Source organism: Typha latifolia, chromosome 14, assembly GCF_019914945.1.
Source record: "Typha latifolia isolate L0001 chromosome 14, TyphaL0001v2, whole genome shotgun sequence".
In the NCBI taxonomy this organism is placed as follows: Eukaryota; Viridiplantae; Streptophyta; class Magnoliopsida; order Poales; family Typhaceae; genus Typha; species Typha latifolia.
Genome location: NC_133099.1, coordinates 9,335,745 through 9,355,592, shown reverse-complemented (window position 1 = coordinate 9,355,592; position 19,848 = coordinate 9,335,745). Strand labels below are relative to the sequence as shown.

Sequence of the window (19,848 nt, the reverse complement as noted above, 5' to 3'; positions counted from 1 at the left end):
TAAACAATCTGGATATGAATATGGATATGGGTTGAGTATAATTTTCTGGATAATGATATGAATACGAATACGGATACGGATACGGGTATGGGTACGAATGTTGAATATCCATTTAACTATATAAATTTTCAAATAATGTACTTATATTACATATCCTATCCGCTAAAAGCCTAAATCCGACCCGTTATTAACTAAACCCAATCCACTACCCAGCTACCCTATCTCAAGTCATCGTCGAAACCAGTGAAATCCCAAAATCACCGCCCTACCTTTACCATCTCCAACTCCTCCGCCGCCATCGCCACTCCGCCGTGTCAGCAAGATCCAATTCCTCCCTCGTCGAGCTTCGCCGCCGCCAAGCTTCGCAGCCATCGCATTCACCAACCTTGTAAGTAGATCTTTCTATCGAGATATAAAATTAATTATTCAGTTTGTCTATAGTTAATATGTGATTTATGACATATCAGCTAAGGTTCTTCTTCTTGTCGGTGATCAGAGAACTCTTTAATTTCTACCTTGCTTTTTAAGATTGTTCAGTTTGTCTAAAGATTCAGATGCTAATTTTAGGGCATGGCTGCCTTGTCTATGTTTTAAGGAACAATCCTCTTTCCGAGATTATAGATATTGCTTAATATGCATTCGTTCTGCACCATTCTGAAGTGAAAATTGATGCCTAAACTGATGGAAGTTGGTTAGTTATATTATTGCTACCTGTTACTGCTCATTTCTGATGTCCATAAGTTCGCTTTACCTAGTGTATCCTGTGCTAGTCTTTTTTGCTTTTCTAGTGCTACTTCAATAATGTCGGTACTAATGCTGTTCCATTTCTCATCACTTCTTTTTATCACTAGTTTACTACAATGTACTTGAACGAAGAGGATTGTTTGGACAGTTGGATGTTTTTGTTCCTTTCTAACTTTGGGATGATGACATTTTTTTGAACTTGTGTTAATTTAATTTGTTGAAGTTCATGCGAACTTGTGCCTTGTTGAAGGTAATGCGAACTTTTTTTTTTCTAGACTTTGTGTTTATTTATTTTTCTTGAAGTTATTGTGAATGAAGTAATTGTATGTTGAAGTCAATTAAAGTTCGTGAAGTTAGAACGGAGAAGTAGAATATGTTTGTAACAAAATATAATTCCAAATTTCTAATCTCTCCTCTAATCACTCTCTAATTCTATATTTATTTCTCTACTCTCTATTTTAAGGCTGTAGATCTGAGACGAAGAGAGAGTGCTCTCTCTTTCTCTCTTCGTCACTGTAGAGAAAGAGGGGTAGTTAGAGAGTGGGAGAGAGAAAGAGAAAAAAATGAAAAAAGCCAGCTGCTGTAGAGAGACCAAGAGGGAGTTAGAGAGCGGGAGCAAGAGAGAAAAAACTATCGTAGTAGCTGCTGAGAAAGATGATGTAGCTAGAGAGTGAGAGAAAAGAGAGAAAATTTAGAGAAAAACTGAAGAAGAACAACAAAATACCCATTGTTGCTGTTGTAGAGAGACTAAGAGGGAATTAGCTAGTGGGAGAGAGAGAGAGAGGAGACATAAAAAAAAGAAAAAAAAAACTACTATAGCATCCTATGATGCCCTATCAAAATTTTGGTTGAAATGAAGTGCCATGGCAGTTCAAGGGCCTAAGTAGTTGAATAACAAAGCTAGACTCGAGGGACATTACGGTAATTAGGTAAGACTTGGACTTATCCACTGTTGGACAAGTTTTGAGCTTATCCATTGATAAGGATGACAACAATTTAATGTTATTCTTAGCCTCCCAAATATCTTAGAGAATATATTTAGGTAACTTAGTAGTTAAGTTTTCTTTGCCTATATAAGGGCATGATTTTTTTACTTCTAGGATATCTAAAGTTCTAGTAAATAAAAAGAAGTGATACTTCATCAAGGAAGCTTGTCTTCTCTAAGTGTTATTGAAGACTCTTTCTCTTTCTTATCTTTACACTAATTTTACTTCGAAGTTTACTTCGTCTTGCGAAGAAGTTAGAGTGCCACGTGGACTTGCCAAAATGCTAGAAAAGCTTAAGTCCATGACAAGTGATATCAAAGCTGATCGACAAAGTGTTGCTACAACCGACGACGTGCTGTTGCAATCAACTATGTCATCTTACGAAGCCGCAATTGTTGACATCATGCCCGAGAAGAAGAAGCATCCCAAGCGCGACAAAAGCAAGGAGCCTCTAAGGGAGTATGTGCCCGTAGAGGATTGCATGCCTGCACTTGCGAGCTCCTTTGGGCGCATCAATGATCGACTAGAGATGTTGGAGAATCTCAACATCGGCTTCAAAGACAACATGCGCGCGGTGGAAGAAAACGATCCAAGCTATGATGGATTCTTTCAAATCTCAATTTCGCGAGTTCAAGGCGAAGCTTGATCGTTGAAACTCGAAAGAATAAGAAAGTTGCCGAAGCAACTATCTATGAAGATCTTTAGTCCAAAGTCGACGAGGTGGACAGTCTCAAGTTGAGAGTAAGTCTTCTTAAGAGGGTTGTTGCACATGGAGGTGGTGCTGCGAAGGGCACACCTAGGCTGAGCATCTTAGAGCCGTGAGGGTTCAATGGCATGCGCGACGCGAAGGAAGTTGAGAACTTTCTTTGGGGCATGGAACGGTATCAAGGCATTGCGACTTGAGGACGAGCGCATCCATGTACTTCATTGGCGATGCCATGCTATAGTGGCGTCGATGATCAATGGAGATCGAGAAGGGTCTTTGTCATATCGAATCTTGGGGGGACTTGAAGCACGAGCTAAAGTCGCAGTTTTGCCCTGAAAATATTGATTTATTAGCCCAGAAGGATTTGCGAAGGCTGAAGTATAGCGGAACTCTTGCCGACTACGTCAGGGAGTTCACCTATTTAATGCTGTCCATCTCAAACGTGTTGGAAGACTCTCGTGTGTTCTTTCTTGATGGATTGCAGCCATGAGCGTCAAAAGAGTTGGTGGCTAGAGCTGTTAATGACCTCAATGCCGCCATCTGCATTGCTGAGAAATTGCCCAAGTAAGAGCAGAGAAACAACTAAGTTGCTAAGCCAAAACTGTTGACGTGTGGCAACGGTAATGACAATAGCAATGGCAGCCAAGAAAGGTGCCAAAAAGATCTTTGAAGGATGGAACCAAGAGTCGACATATCAGCCCCAAAATGCAAAGATTTCATGTTATGTTTGCAGGGATAACCATTGGGCACGCGATTGTCTAAATCAAAAAAATTCCATGCTATCTAACTCCCATAGGAAGAGGATAATGACGATGACAAGACGATTGGAGCCATTCAACTCATCAATGTTATTCAAGGACAGACATAGGATGACAAGCTCCTTGAGGAGAAGGGACTAGTGTACATCGAAAACAAAGGTAATGGTAAAGCCACTCGAGCAATGATTGACACCAACACAACGCACAACTTTATGCCACTTTCGGAGGTCAAACGATTTTGCCTCAAGCTAGAAAAAGAGGACAGCCAAATGAAGGCTATAAACTCCAAGTCTTGTTCAGTGTTAGGCATGGCCGAAGGCTTTGAAATTCAACTTGGCGCATGGAGAGGGCAGATTGACATAACGGTGACAAATTTTGATGATTTTCAACTCATCATTTGTTTGGAGTTCTTTATTACTGCCAAAGTCATGCCAATGCCACATCTTGATGCGGTGAGGATCTTGGATAAAGTTATGCTCTGTGTTGTGCGAAACAGTGAATTCTAAGATGCGGAAGACACCAATGGCAAGAAGCAACGAGGGTGTAACTGAAGAATTGCGAGCATGCGAGCGGGGCGGTCGCGCATTAGGTGGGAGAGAATGTGACTCCCAATTGAAATTTGGTTGAAACCGAAGTGTCATGGCAGTCCAAAGGCTTAAGTAGTATAATAACAAAATTGGACTCGAGAGATATTACCGTAATTAGGCAAGACTTAGGCTTAGCCGCTGGATAAGCCTTGAGCTTATCCACTGTTGGATCGATAAAGATAAGGATAGCAACTCTTTGATCTTATCTTTAGCCTCCTAAATATCCTCGAGAAGATATTTGAGTAACTTGGTAGTTAAGTTTCCTATGCTTATATAATGGCATAATCTCTTTACTTGTAAGATATCTAAAGTTCTAGTAAATGAAAAGAAATGATACTTCATTAAAAAAAGCTTGTCTTCTCTAAGTATTATTGAAGACTTTTTTTCTTTCTTAACTTTATATTGACTTAATTTTGAGGCTTACTTCATCTTGCGAAAAAGTTGAAGTGTCGCGTGAACTTGCCAAAACGCTCAAAAAGCTTAAGTCCGTGACAAACTGCTAAGAAAGACAATGAGTATGGAGAGTTAGAGGGCGGGAGAGAGAGAGAGAAAAGGAGAGAAGAAATGAGAAAAAAACCAAAAAGATAACTTAGCTATTGGAGTTAGAGAGTGGGGTGGGGGAGTATACTAACTCGGGGTTCGGAGTTGTCAAAGGAGCTCGCTGGATAGGCCCTTTGAAGAGCTCGATGGTTGAAGTGGGAAGGGGGTGTATGGGAGAATTGTGTATAAGAAGAGAGAGAGAGAGAGTAAAAAACGAAAATAAAAATAAAAAACAAAAGTTGTTGCCGTTGCAAAAGCAGTTGTCCTTACTCCCTAGCAAGTCGGATCCAAAATGGATCTAGCCCAACCCGTTTCATGCCTGTATCAAGTTGTTTCAGCCAAAATGGCCTTGATACGTGACAAGATTGGTTGATCTAGCTCCGAAGCTCGTTTGTAGGTTGTGATCGGGGTGGGATGGTTGATCCCACTCAGGATTGGCTGAAATTGACATCCTTGATTGTGAAGTTTGTTTTGCAAGGTTTTTGTGGAAATTTGGAATGACATACACCTTAAACAATTAATAAGTAATTGAGTGAACAATCGGTAGTCATTTCACTAGTTATTACTTATTAGATTGTACCATCTATAAAGCAAAAGATGGAGAGAGAGAGGGGGATAGGGATAGGGATAGGGATAGGGATAGGGATAGGGATAGGGATAGGGATAGGGAGAGAGAGAGATTTTTAGGCTCTACATATGAGTAATCATTATTTTCTTATTTTCTTATTTTCTTATAAGATCCGATACAGACGGTTGATACGGCTGATACAGATTTTCGGAACCTTGATAGAAAGTTTCTTATTTGCTTGTATGCCCATCTAAAGTTAGTATGTATGTGCATATCCCTCTAAACATGATTTTTTGCATGTATACCCTTTAAAACCTTATTTTTTGTATCAATACCTCTTCAAGTTATCTAACAGTTAAAATTTGAACAATTTAAATATAAAAAGATAAAAATATCTTTATTCTAGTATTCACATATTTCTCTTAGTTAAAGGTTTTTTTCATTAAAATTGTTTAGACTTAATTTGAAAAGTAAAGTGTATCTATGCAAACAATATATGTTTTGAAGGTTGAAGGGTATACATGCAAATATCAATTTTTAGAGAGGCATACAAACAAATAAGGGATTTTTAAGGGTATTTGTTTATTAAATTATTTAGTTTTGTAATAAACATGTCCGTGTCATTTTTTTTTCAAGATTTGCATTGTCGCCTAGTCAATATTATATGTGACCCATATTCGTGTCCATGCTTTAGAGAAATATCATTTTTAGCCAAGAATATTACTTATTTTGTTACGAAGAAAGCATGTAGGCCCATGGGCACCACTGGCACTACTTCGTCGTTTCATAATATTCAGCACTGATTGGCATTTGATTATGTTTTTGGAGAAGATTTTTATTTAAAATTTTTTAAGTATCATAAGTTCTCCTGACAAATTTATATTTTTCTCTTTTCTAGCCATCAGTTTCAAGTGTATGGTCACTAATCAAAAGTTTTGAGCAATCAGATGTCAACTAAAGGAAGAAAAATTGCTGGGGGCGGTCAAGAGATGGCAGCACATTATGCTTTTAGTCCTCTTGAAGATGATGCAATAATTAAGCACAGACTTCTGACCCGAACTACCACCACTAGAGGTGAACCACCATTAAAGAAGCTTCACAAGAAGTTTATGGCATTCTCACTTGAGATTGAAAAGGATGCAGATAATGTCAGTGATTGTGAGAGATTCTACAAGTCCTTTCTACAAGAGATAACCACTTTTGAGCTTCCTCTTCTTAAAAGCAAAGCGGTTGTTGATGCAAACCTTAGAGAGAAGGAAAGTTTCAATGAGCTGCAAGAAGAAACCCAACGTCAAATCTTGCAAGCTCAGGTTGATATTGAGGGCTTGAAAAAGCAACTTGAGGAGAGCAAGATTGACAGGCAGCACAAGGAGGAGTGTGAGGCAATCAGGAAATTGATTGCTTTGCAGCCCCCACGGTCAGCAACTCAGAAACTTATTTCAGATCTTGAGAAGGAAATTGCCTCCTTGGAGGCTGAGCATGCTGCATGTGTGAGGACCTTAGATCTCAGGAAAAAACAGTTTTCTCTTCTTCTGCATGTGGTGAGTCGATGTTACTGTTATTAATTTCAAATGCTTCTCTTCTCTGGCTCTGATAGTTGAAAAAGTCATCATGTAATAACTCTCACTTGTGTTGATCTTTCTTGTTATGTGACTTGTCCAACTCAGACAAGATTTGTTGTTGTGACTAATACAAAAAAGGAAAAGAAAAATTAGGGACTTATTTTCTAATTTTGATTTGTACAGGTTGAAGAGTTGCAAAACACTATTGAGGACGAGCAGAAGAGCTCCGCAGAAGAGCTGAGAGCCGCCATGGAGGAGCAGAAGATTAGCATCGAAGAAGGCAGCGGTGGTGGTTCAGAAGCCATGGCTGTAGACTGATTTATTTTCTGCAACCTTTCTGCATCTTCATTACCATGTGATTGGTTTTAGAGAATCTCCAATTCTGTGACTCCAGCTTTTGCAGTTTGTGGAGTGCCAAGGGAAAGTAATACTGATCTCATACACTACTGTAATTGATCGAGGATGTAATGTAATATAAACGCTACTGCACCGGGCCTATCGGAAATTTTCGCGTCAAATGCTGCCCTTTTCTTGCTCTTCAAGCTCTGTTGTACTATGAAACTTTATATCTCTCCATTATTTGGACTGTCAATATGTGTATCACAATCTCAAAATTTCTGTCACTAGTTGTAATATCAGAGAATGCTAGCATATGATCCATTGGATGGTTGCTATGAAAACCAACAGGAAGCAGTGGTCATGGCCTCAGTTATATGAGTAGCTGCACAGGAAGTGATACTAAGTAGAGATGATAAATGGATTAAATGCATTGAGCTAAGTTAAAGAATATCTGCTCCTCTTTAAACATGCAGCTAATTAGAATAGATAGCAATGGTGCAAAAGAATTCATATGCAAAGGTCAACTCAAAGTTAATTTCAAGCTAAAATTAAATGGAGCTTGGCATGATCAAGCACTCATTTACCCATATCTTTTTTACTTTTGGAGAGTTAAATTTGTTTAGCACTATTATATATATATATATATATATTTTACTAACTTCATCTGATGTTTAAGATGTCCTAATTTAATTAATAATCACTACCTACTCCTTTCTATTTATTATGTTTTTATTCCTAACATGTAGATTATACTACTAAGTAACCTTATAATGGACCCTTAGCACTACTCTTATACTAGAGCCAAGAATTAGAGAAATTAATTTTCTCTCATTCTGCTTTTAGATACTTAAAAGAAGAAAAAAGAAGAAGAAAGGAGTGAAAAAGATAGCTTTTCTTCTCCTTCTCGTTTCTCGCGCCCCTTCTCTCCATTTCGAACGGGAGGATTCTAACAATTTGGTTCTCCAAAATCCCGAATCGAAGCAGCATTGGGTTAGAAGACGATCCGGGCGCTGTGCTTCCTCTTCGGTCGCGATCGCAATCGCAATGGTGAGCTCCTCTTTTTCTCTGAAAATTAACGCACTAATTTTTCCCGTCTGGTGAGCTTTATGGTATGCTTACCCGGAAATTTTGGAAGAAAGGTGAGATGTTGTAGGAAAGAAAGGACAAAGGAAGTACGAATGTTGCATATGAGTCGTTCGATCGTTTGTCTCAGATGGATTATCTTTAGACTCGAGGTTTTTTGTGGGGTTTTAGCACATCAGCACTTAAATTTTCGATTTTTAGCGTAGGGAACAAAATCCCTCATCTTTCTGACGTATTTTTTTAGTTTTCGACCTCATTTTTCAAGTATATTTGTAAAAAAAGACCGTCACGTATTAGTTCCCAAGAATACTCTCGATATGTTCTCTTTTGACTAAATGCCCTTATTTAAAGAAAAAAATGAAGGGTATTTAGTAGATAGAGGAAAATATTAAGAATTGACAATATTCCTGGTGAACGAACTGGAAGTTGCCTTTTGCAAATATGTGAAAAAGATGATCTTTTTCTGGAATAAGATTGAAATAAGTTAGAACAAATTTGTTATCTTGCATTTGTAACTGTCATAAAACTGATATCATGATTGTCGCTGCCTATAATCTTTGATCAACAAGACCAATAAAGTATTACCGCATCTTATTTGATTACGAAATGAAGAGAAGTATCTAAGTAATTGGAATTTGTGCTGTGGATACCTCAGGGTAAATATTTTGGGGCCGATATGATTATGGTAAGTGACATTTGTTGTATGGTTATGCTGGTCATGACTTGATCTACAATCCAATGCTTCTGTGAGATCTTGACTAAGATTTTTGTTCAGGATTATAGATTTTCATAGAAGTAGTTCTTAACCGATGAAGTATGTACAAGTTGATGGTTCAATTTATGCGCCTTCACTGCCTTAGTATGCCTAGATATTCCCTTTGTGCTTGTCAATTTGAGAGGTTTCTTGTCAGCTTGTGCAATAGAACTGTCTCTCATCTTACTCCTTTCTATGGTGCTTGATCAACAGATGGATTCACTTCTGGTTGTCTAAGTAATTCCTCAAAAATGTTGTTATTATCTTAATTTTGCTCTTAGATTTGGGTATCATATCCATTCTCTTATGAGTTTTCTAAATTTTGCCGAATCTGTATTTAAGAGAAGGGAATGATTCCTTTTTCTTAGGTTCATGGATATTGAAAGTTCAGTGTCCTATATTGCGATTGGCAGAGAAGCTACCAGTCCATGACTCTGTTGAGAACACCTGTCCAGAATAGTACGGGTGCAACATACACACACACAGAAAAGGATGAAGCAAATCATATCTATAGGCAATTGAATACAGTTGATTGGCACATAGACATGTATACTGCACGTTCAAACACCGGCAGTGTCTCGTATTATACATGTTGGATTTATCTTCCTAGATCCTAAATGGTGACTTTCTAAAGTGTACATTGATAGTTGTTAACTTATTGGAGTTAGAATGCTAACCAACCGATTCTGAAACAATGATTGTTGAAATTAGCAAGGACTTGTTGCAGTCAAAGGGTGTCAATTCTGGGCAAGATATTTGCAATTTCTTTTCTAGTTCAAATTATTCTTTTCCTGTGATGTATCTTTCCTCATGCTTGATCTATTCTTTTCAGACAGAGCCTTCTGTCTGTGATTCCAACAATCACCGCGGGGATTTCAGAGTTCCTTCAGCAGAACACAGCTATTCCTCCCAAGAATCAACCAATCGTGCTAGTATGTGCATCCGTATTTTCCCTTAGGATCTTAGTATCAGCATCATAACCAGAATAAAGAATAATAAATGTTAACTCAGGCATCCCCATATACTATTAGATCTAACATATACAGATCTGCTTGGTAGTTGAATTTTATAATGTAATGGATTAACTTGAGCGGGAGGGCATAGTCTTTTTAACTTGTATTGATCTGTCAAGAGTGATGTTGCAGATCAGTGCACATTACCTGACTGCAGCAAGGGTGGAGAGAATAATAAAGCCAGATATCAGGCCCGCTCAATGGCGCCTGACGCTGACCAAGAAGAAGAAGAAAGTGTTCCACTTTCAGGGAAACCCTACTTCACATCCATTTTGGCAAAATCCCAAGTCCAGGGCCCATACCAAATGGTAGCATCTGAATTCCATGGTCTATAAAGCGTGCAGAGTTTATTTTGGGACTTGTTTTCAAATTATTGTCGCTTTTCTATGTTGTTGTCACAACCTCATTAGATACTACTTTGTCTCGTAGAAGTATATTAATGTCCACTAAAAAGCACCAAAGTGAACTTAAACATAGATTTTTATTTGTCCTAACTAATAAAATATATGTACCAAAGAGCATAAATACTAATGCTCCTGATTAAGACAACTAGCAAATGAGAAAACTGGAAAAAGGTAAGGTTGCTTTGGATAATCTGCCTAACCTTGCAGCTAGTTAGCATAGACTAATAGACGAACATGTTGATGTATACTACCCAGTGGAATGATGTGCTGTCTAATGCCTAGTTTGTCTTCCTTAGGTGATTCCAAGTAGGTTCTACTCATTTCTTCCAACTGAATGTGTTCCCGTCATCCTTAGTTACCGAAAGAAGAACTGGGAGATGAGATACTACGGAGATCGCTCACTGAGGAGATTTGACAGTGGATGGAGACATTTTGCGGTCGACAACAATCTGCGAATCGGAGACGCCTGCGTTCTTCAACTCATGGACGAAAAGAATTTGAAGTTTGAAGTTCGAATTCTTCGAGGAGACATCCCAGAAGAGTTTGCTGTTAATGGTCAGAGTTCTGATAGTCCCATAGTGATTGAATAAGATAGATGCCTCAACTGATATTATGGTAGTATTACAGATATAGGAACCAGTTCCTTGTTTAATACTCAGTTGGCATCACAGTACATCATTATGTTCCAATTGTAATTGATTACACTTGACAGTACTGTAGGATCATTAATGCTTGTTTAACTCTATAACAGTCATGAATCATTGTAATTTATACTATCAGTCATATATTCTGGTCTAATTGTTTTGCCTGTACAGCAAATGCAGCTGCCATATGCATTCTTTGTAATATTTGGATGTCTCCTTAAACAAGAATATTCGCATTTTTTATATTTTATTTTTGAGTTTATTTTTTTCCTACTGCTGAACAACAAGTCATGAATTCTAACCTTTTGGATTCGGCAATATGGATAAATTTTCTTGATTTTTAAAATGTTATATTTCTAATAAAATTTAATTGTATTTTGTTTGCAAATCACACCCAATAAAACAGGAAAACAAATCAACAAAATGAAACATACTTTTAAGTCCAAACACTAGAATTTTTTTTTTTTTAAAATTTTTTTTACGAGTTTGAGATAATCCAAATTGGTCAGAAATAATTACAAGATTTATTAGCTTAGTTTTACTGTGTGTGATAATGTCTTTTTATATGAGCAGTTTCTTTTTGTATATTAGTTCTCTTTACATAATCTAGTCCAAAAGCAAAGACATTGATTAATTTTAATGTAATAATAGAAATTATGGGCAAAAAAATGGGTCGGATTAGAATTTACAAATAGTATAGGGTGTTATTTGAAAATTTCTCTAGTTAATAGGTTTATTTGCAGAAAACCCCGGTTCAAAACCAAAAATTACAAGATGACTCATGACTCGTAGCAATTAAACCCCTTTCGCAAGCATTCCGAACTTTGACACGTTGTGTTGGGTTGAATCTTCTTCTGATTTAATCTCTCTTCTCCTCTATAAAATTCGCTGCAAATCGCACGTAGAGAGTGCTTCAAACCTGGATTTTGAGTGAGATGGTGCTGTGGGAGATTACGGCGATCACCGCCTACTTCTTGGGGTTGAAGCGGACGTATCGGCTCGCTTTGCGGATCCAGCGCCGCTTGATCGGCGCCAATCATCCCAGGATTCGCGAGTTTGTTCACAGGTAATTGGAGCTCTTCTTGTCTCTCTAGCTATTCGTCGTAATGGTTGTGATGATATGATGGATGGATTGGTAGTTTTATAGGGTTGATGGCGGTTTTAAGAGAAACCCATTTGAGTATTTTTGGTTGGCAATGAGGAAAGGAGTGATCTTTGGTCGATTTGTCGATGGGCGTCTTATATATTTCTCGTTGAATCTTTTCATGGAATGTCTCTGCATGTAGAAAAGGATTTGAGTGGGTTGGTGAAGCTAGAGAGCGAGTAGGAATCCATAGCATGAGGTTGGAGAGAAGCTTTTGTCGATTGCGTTTAATTATGTGGCAATTCGTTGTAACCTGGGCATTTGGGAGTTAGGGTCAATTGGTGGAGAGTGGTCTCTTGTGCTGAAAGAAGAGAACTTTAATGATTTACAAAGTAGGAGAACGATGTACTAAGTAAGTCCAGATGTTGTCTACCACCTATTAGTGCAATATATAATTTCATCTCGTGCCATCAGTTGAAGATCTTAATCGCAAAAAACCATGTTGCATGATAAAGATGAACAATAGAAAAAGAGCAAGAAAACAAAAAAAAAAACTTCAAGATAACTTCTGAAGAGAGGATGGATATCAGAAGTGTGAGTGCATGGAAGCATAATAAATGCACAAATATTTCAAGAACAAGCAAAATAACAACCATTTTCCTCCTAACAATAAGTTTAAGGGAGACGGCAATATGTTCAGTTTGGTTGGAAGCTTGTTCTTTCAGCTGTATTCTTGATTGTTTGATGGTCTCAGTTACAATGTGGTGCAGTATTTTTATTGGCAATAGGCCAATAATGTTAGCTTTTAGCCGAGTGCTGACAGCCTTTCTCTACCTATTGTTAGTTCTTTGCTCACCTAGAATGTGGATTTATCTGATTGGTCTTGTTGCAAGTATGAGAGGTGGGTGAGTCCACTTCTCTAATGGAGCATGTTGTCTGCATGTAGTTACTGTCAGTCTTCTTTTTTTGTTAACTGTTAATTGTTCCACATCCTTTGAGCTACCAACCATTATTCTTGTTCTTCCTCTTCTTTCTCCATTCATCCAATTGGCTGATCCTCAATATAGTTCACCATCAATCTTCATCCTCATTCTTTCTCTATCTGATTAGCTGATGAATGGCCTTCAACCAGTCACTTTAGATATGAGCTCCTTACTGAGGTCCTCCACATCTACCATAGCTCCTTCTACATAGGATTAGGGCTTAAAGTTAAGGGTTTTTCATGTTGTCAGAATTTATTCCAGGAGTAGATGTTAAGTAAAATGAAAGGCTTTTGTTGCCAAATGAGGAATGTTCATAATGAACCAAGGTCATCAAGTTCATCTCTTTTGAGGCGATTCTACTAGAAATTTCCTAGCTACATGTTTAAAGTTCTAATATGCTTAGTTGGTTTTATCTTTATTTCATTGATAGATGAACTCTCTTGATTGTCTTTTTTATAATGTAAAAAGAATCTTTCTAACTTGACCTGTTATTCACGTTGTCTTACTCTTCTTCTTTTCTAATTGAAGATTACCTTAGAAGGTTCATACTTCATAATGCTAGTTTTTGTTTCTTTTTAAAAAAAATGAACATCTAAAGCCCTTACCTATAGAGACTGCTAAGCTATGTGATAGCTTGTACTTGACCTCAAATAATTATTCATTGGAACATTCTTATGCATAGTTTTGGATGATATTACTAACTATTCACTTCTTTATTGTACAGTATGAGTATGGTTGTCTGTAACCTTGTATGGTAGGTCAAGAGTTGAATTTTTCACCTTTGTTGCTAATAATTTAGAAAGCAAATACGTTCTTCCCATAAAATGTTCACATCATATTGTAGAGTTCTTCTATTGGACATTGTTTCCTTGTCTCGTTTGAATCCTTAATTATGTGTATGTGGCTTTTATTTTACACACATATGATTTGGCTATTTGTAAAACTTAGCTCATGGCTCAATTAATTTTTCTAGGATTTATGTTACCATGCATTATGATAATGATTTTTCGTGACTTGTTCAGCTTACTATTTGACAATATTATAGGTAATTTTCGTTGTTGAGTGTCGACGATGAGTTGCTATACTATTTGGGATATTAAACTCTAACTTTACAACTTAAAAGTTCTTATGAAATGATTTTTTGTTTAATACTCATCCAGTTCATTGGCCCTTGATAATTCTGATTGTACTGGTAAAGTTATCTAACATGCTGTGGAAAGTTATGAGCTATCCGAGGAAGAACAAGTCCAATGTAACAAGGTGGAGAAAGTGTTACTCAAAGTAGGGAAAAGATATCTAATATGGTGAAGTGAGAAGTAATCAGGCTCGAGAAATTGTTATCAAGGGAAGGGGAGAATACACGTGTGGAAATCTTTTGAGGAAATGTAATATAACAGACAAAGGAACATGGAAAAGGAAAATATTGATAGAGAAGGGGAGAATACATGTGTGGAAATCTTTTGAGGAAGTGAAATATAACAGACAAAGGAACATGGAAAAGGAAAATATTGATAGACACTGTGTGGCAGGCTGTCACTATTATATGTTCCTAACTAGGTACTAATGTGACCCAGTTTGGAAGATACTTAAAAGATTACTCTGTTTTTATTGACAAACAGATTCACATCTACATATCTGTGGAGGATGGGATATCCGTCAGTTCCTTTTGCCATAGCAGCATTTTCTTCTGTTGTACTATAGGTGGATAATTTCCATAAAGCTTTCTTAGTTGTATAGATTGAATGACTTCCAAAACTGAAATTAGAGATAAGCAAGTAATATCTCCATGTGCTTTATCCAGATATTTCAGAGAGTGATTTTCATCTTTCTCATATTTCTTATAGGCCCACCCGAAGTGCATTTGATGTGGCTATCAAAGTTCACAAGCACATTCAACAGAGAGATATAGAAGTTGGTAGGAATCTGGGGAATTGGATTCTTCGCTGGCTTGATCGCATGAAACCATCAGCACAGATTCGCCCCCATCCTGTGAAGGTATCAACAAGCAGCTCAGACAAATTGAAGCATGTTTCAAATTCTAGTCAGCCTCTTGGAACAAAGAAATCCAATGCCAAAGTTCTGGATCAGCAATCCAATGGGCGATTAAATTTCACTCCCTTGAATATTCAGCCAAAGTCCTTCCCAACTGTAGCCTTGATGATGCAGCCAGCAAAGCCAGCAGGCACTAATATACACTATCGACACATGGCCTCCTTTCCATCTTATGCCTCTGTTCAAGCAAAAAGAATGGACTTGTTAGAAGGCATTTTCCGTAAGGACATTGCACAATTGCTGCTGCAATGATGAGCGAAAGCTCTTCAACTATGCCTCAAACTGTAGCACTCCCTGTTGTAAATCTGATTCGGTTCACACTTCATGACAATACTAGGGCAGTGCTGAGGAAATCTATTGAGGTCTGAGTTGGTGCCCAATCATCCAGCCCTTGTGATTCCCAGATAGCTTTTCTTGCCACCAAATAATGACCCATAAATTTCTACGACCATTAGGCTACTACTACCTGGTTTACATCTGAACCAATCGTCACAGAACTGCAATCAACTATATACTTGTAATGGTAGAAGGATGGTTTAATTTACTTCCATCTGGAAGTTCCTGATATTCCCCATGGTAATAATCTGTTAATCTGTATTCATTGCTTTATTGAAATGTTGGCCATCAGCTAATTATAGCAGGAAGAACCCTTAATAAAGCAGTCACTCAATTATAGTGAAAAGTATTTTTGGAATTTTCTCGTGTGATTTGTGGTTATCTTCTTGGATGCTGTCTTGAAACTATCCATTCGTAGATATCGTCTTAAATTAGGTCCTCTTTTTGGCACTCTTTATGGGTATGATTATAACAAAAGGTTTGCTTTGAGAGGTTGGCTAATGGTATTTGGACTTGCCTTCTTTTTCTTTTTCTTTTTTGGTTTTAAAAAGGCATTCATTACCTCAAAAGTGGGTGCAAGAGTTCCTCAAGTATCTCGAGAGATACATGTGGAGTCCCTATACAAACACTGAGCAAGCTCAGCAGGTGAAAAGAGAAACTAGACAGGACCAAACCTCTGATCCCATCCTTGGGGCTGCCAACCCGTGCATAGCCTGGTTGGCATTCCTAAGGCAGTGAGTGATAAAAACACAACCATTAAAAGCTTTAAAAGGTGGACAACATTAAGATACTTCGCCTCTATTGCCAAGGAGTTGGTGCTCGTTGACACAAAATATTGGTGAGGCCCCCAGAGTCAACCTCCTCCATAAAATTTGATAGGTGAAACTCCTGATCTTTTAAGAGCCGCAGCCTTGGCGCTAGCAGCACTCGCCAAAATAGAATCCCCTTTTCAATCGCGAATAATAAATCCCAGTCCAGTAGTCGTTGATGCAGATCTAAAAGAAGCATCAGAGTTCAGCTTTTAGAACCCTTGAGAGGGCTTTAATCGTTATTATGATCTTAACTTTTAACAAATATTATATATATATATATATATATATATTAGAATATGGTTATTATGATGTTTAGATGTTGTATTTTAAGATAATAAAAAAGTTGTTCCTAAAGTGAAATTATTTTTAGATTTCATAAGTTTATTTTCTTTTGCTCAAAACATTGTATTCATTATTTACAGCAGAAAATTCCACACGTACAGACATGCATGAGTGGTATCTAAGAAGGTAGGATTCTGGAAAACCATAGGTTGGAATATTCTGTGGGTGTATCCTCCTTGAGAACATGCACAACTTGGGACATTTTAATCATGGTGTGTTCAAATGGATATGTACATGGATTAATGAATACTTTTTTCGTATCATCTGTACTTTCTGATTCATTCACTCATTCTTGCACGAGCTTATCTGAAAGGAAAAATAAAATAAATAACAGGGTAAATAGCACTTGTGTACTGCATGAATGTAGACCAAAACATATTATAAAATAATATGGGAAGTGTTGATAGTCTTCCCATTCTTAAATGTCATCAAACATTGCAGCACTTTAATATTACTATTTGCTCCTTTTATATATATTTATGTGACCTTTTTTTCCCCACCTTTTCCAATCATTGATGTTTGAGTCATACAATTTGTTAAAAGGATAATATATATATATATATATATATATATGTAATATAAAATGGTTTGTTATGCAAACAAGGGACATGAATCAAGCAAAACTAGTTGCAAGAATTGATAGTGTAAGAGATGAGAAAGAAAGATATATAAATGCATGCAATGAAATGATTCAAAGCTACCAAAGAATATGGTCTTGTCCTTGCAAAGAATGGTTGACCTTCCTTTGTTGAGTTACCTAATAATTGATTATTTTATCCAAACAGAGAGGAAGAAGAACAAAGTCTCTCTAATTTGATTGAGCTTGAATTTTTCCAGTTTGAAGAAAGAAATGAAATGAATATAGATTTTCTCATCCTTTTTTTTTTTCCCTCTCGAAAGGTTAAGGTAAAATTTGTTTTATAAATATCTTTCTATCTTTCTTTCTTTTTTTCGTTAACAAAATGAGTGTTTAGGTAGGATTTATTTTTCAATTAAAATGTGAAAAATTTGGGAAAAAATATTCATAAGATTTGAGATTCTCGTTACTCTTTCGGTTATCTAAAGTTCGCGATTCGAGTGCTATGTATTATAATTTTCTTATAAAGAAAAAAAATATAATTTGATTCTGGCAACTTGAGGCACTTAACAAAACAATCTTAGTCATCTTGAAATCATAAATCATCATAACGTCATAGTTCTTGCTAAACAAATCACAATTTCACACCTAAACCATATAAAATAGATAAAATATATATATGAAACCTAAACTTGATTACCTCTAAGGTTAGCTGCATGACTCCAAACTCATATCTAACTAGATCTTTTTCAGTTTATCCAAGCTGTCCATAATCACTCTTTTGATTCTCTGAATCAAATTACGTTCATACTCAATAAGTTTAGGTAATACTAGATCTGATTTGATTATTTCAATATTTATAATAAGTTTACTAACCCTGAAACGTAGAAAGAGAGTATGAGTAGGTATTATTTATAAACAATAGAAGATTGTGAATGTAGGACTTTCTAACCTATAAACAATTAATAAGCTAATCATTTGACTTCGAGTCATAAACTAAAACAATAAGCTAATCATTTGTCTAAATAACTAACTCCATCTCCAATCATAATAATCATATTACTTAAAACCTAGTACTCTTATTTCTTTGAGACCCAATAAGTAGTAGTATCCCACAATGGCGCCCAAGGTTTTATTAAGTGGTCCCATAAATCCACCAAGGAAAGCTAAGTTCTACTATTGACACGAAGGATTAAAAATATATAGAAACAAATCAAACAATACAAGTGATCTTATTAAAGGAAAATAATAATAATAATAATAATAATAATAATACACGTACAATTGGGATATTAGAATAATCTGATGGAAATAGAATTGTTTTTCCATCCATATAGAATTTCATATGCATGGTTGAATCCAAATTAATCATAAGAGAAACTCTTCTCTCTTCTTCTTTTTTTTTCTTTTTTTTTTTCTTGAAGAGGTATATTTAGCGCATGTAGTTTATTACATTCCCATTTAGAGATTTACATTTCTATTTTTTCTACCGAAAGAGTCTTATATTTTTGTACAGAATAAGAGCATTTTGATAACTATGATTTTAATTTTTTTTAAATTTACATGAGCAAATCAATGTATATTTGCTCAAAAGGAATTAAACAAGTATATTGAGAGGTTAAAACTCCTGAACAATGTTATTTTACTACCTTTAAATAATCAGTTGAAAGTTTTACGTAACTACTGAGGTAAGAGGAAGAGTAGGAGAAAGATTAATTGACAAGTTTCTGTAGGTAATGTTACTATAATGCATGTAACTAGCAGTGCCACATGCATGCATATTTAACAACTCAATGTCAAGATTATTTACACCGTTAATAAGGATTATATAATGACCAAATGTGTGAGTTGTATCTATAGAAAATTATTGCAGTCAATATGAACTACAACTGATTGAGCCAAGCAATTAATTATATATAGTAGTAGAAGCGTTCTTCACTTGTGCAAACGTATGAATACATGAATGAAAACTATTTTAATTCTTTGAATTACGATAACGACTGTTCGCTATAATACTAGTAATTCTCAACCAACAAATGCTAACAATCATATTTGATCTCGTGGAGATTTGATAACAACCATTTTATTCAATTATCTGTGAATTGACTACTCAGTGAATCAGATATCTGCAAAATGCTCATTTCATCAGTTTGTTGCAAATAATTATGAGAAGTTTTCAGCTTCCATTAATACTTTGTCAACATAATGCTTGTTAAAGATCGATATAATGAAGTCAAACTTCTCTCTCTATGATCAGAATAACAATAGAAGATTACTCAATCATATATATCCAATCTGATGAGTTTTCCTCCCTCTAAAATGAAGGTATATATCTTATATCAAGTTTTATATATTACTTAAAGAGTTAGTTAGTGTACACATAGATATCTATTCATCATCTCAAGACCTAAAAATTGATCATTGGCATATATCTAATGACGAGTTAAGTTACTTAATTATATTAATTGTTTACTAATTCAAATGGCTGCACCTGCACCAGTCTTATATTTTGTTAGTTGAGGGGAGCTTAACCAACCACTGATATAACAGTGAAGAACAGAAGCTAGGGATTCTTCCTTCTTCTTAAATAAACAAACAAAAAAGAAGAAGATAAAATTAGAAAACAAAGTTGTCCAAGTTATCGATGACGGCAGCAGTGATGAGGATGTTCAGCTAAACCCTAAGCTAGCAATGGTAGTGGCCTGAGAAAGATTCATTCAGTTTAATGGAAATGATATTTTCGAATCTAAAATATTGATTCAGAATCAATAGAGAGTTTAATTTAGATATATCATCTCTCTAAATTCGTATTTAAAATAATATCCAAAATAACAACTAACTGGAGGTAATTAATACAAGATCTCTTTAATTTATACTCCTGGGTCCATAAACAGCTAGATTTATACTTCATATTGAACGAACACACGAAAAGAAGTTTAGTAGAAAGAGATGGAATTCTTTGTTTGTTCATGTT

The 19,848-nt window shown here is 36.1% G+C and overlaps 3 protein-coding genes across 4 annotated transcripts; all 3 read left to right on the top strand.

The window, feature by feature from the left end:
* The first annotated feature begins 215 nt into the window (after positions 1-215).
* On the top strand, positions 216-7,131 carry LOC140801352 (THO complex subunit 7A-like). 2 transcript variants are annotated; one of them, XM_073156428.1, is made up of 3 exons: positions 216-388; positions 5,788-6,430; positions 6,635-7,131. In XM_073156428.1, the coding sequence occupies exons 2-3, from the start codon at positions 5,837-5,839 to the stop codon at positions 6,767-6,769; spliced, it is 729 nt and encodes a 242-aa protein (XP_073012529.1). In that variant the 5' UTR covers positions 216-388; positions 5,788-5,836; the 3' UTR covers positions 6,770-7,131. The 2 variants fall into 2 exon arrangements, with proteins under 2 accessions (XP_073012529.1, XP_073012528.1); XM_073156427.1 differs by having other exon boundaries at positions 233-388; positions 5,837-6,430.
* A 419-nt stretch (positions 7,132-7,550) lies between these two features.
* LOC140801353 (B3 domain-containing protein Os04g0386900-like) lies at positions 7,551-10,842 on the top strand. Its single transcript, XM_073156429.1, has 4 exons — positions 7,551-7,837; positions 9,460-9,559; positions 9,773-9,948; positions 10,341-10,842. Exons 1-4 carry the CDS (start codon positions 7,835-7,837, stop codon positions 10,632-10,634), a joined length of 573 nt encoding a protein of 190 aa, XP_073012530.1. The 5' UTR covers positions 7,551-7,834; the 3' UTR covers positions 10,635-10,842.
* A 665-nt stretch (positions 10,843-11,507) lies between these two features.
* LOC140800671 (uncharacterized) lies at positions 11,508-15,501 on the top strand. The gene is made up of 2 exons (XM_073155440.1): positions 11,508-11,754; positions 14,600-15,501. Exons 1-2 carry the CDS (start codon positions 11,624-11,626, stop codon positions 15,057-15,059), a joined length of 591 nt encoding a protein of 196 aa, XP_073011541.1. The 5' UTR covers positions 11,508-11,623; the 3' UTR covers positions 15,060-15,501.
* Positions 15,502-19,848: the final 4,347 nt, after the last annotated feature.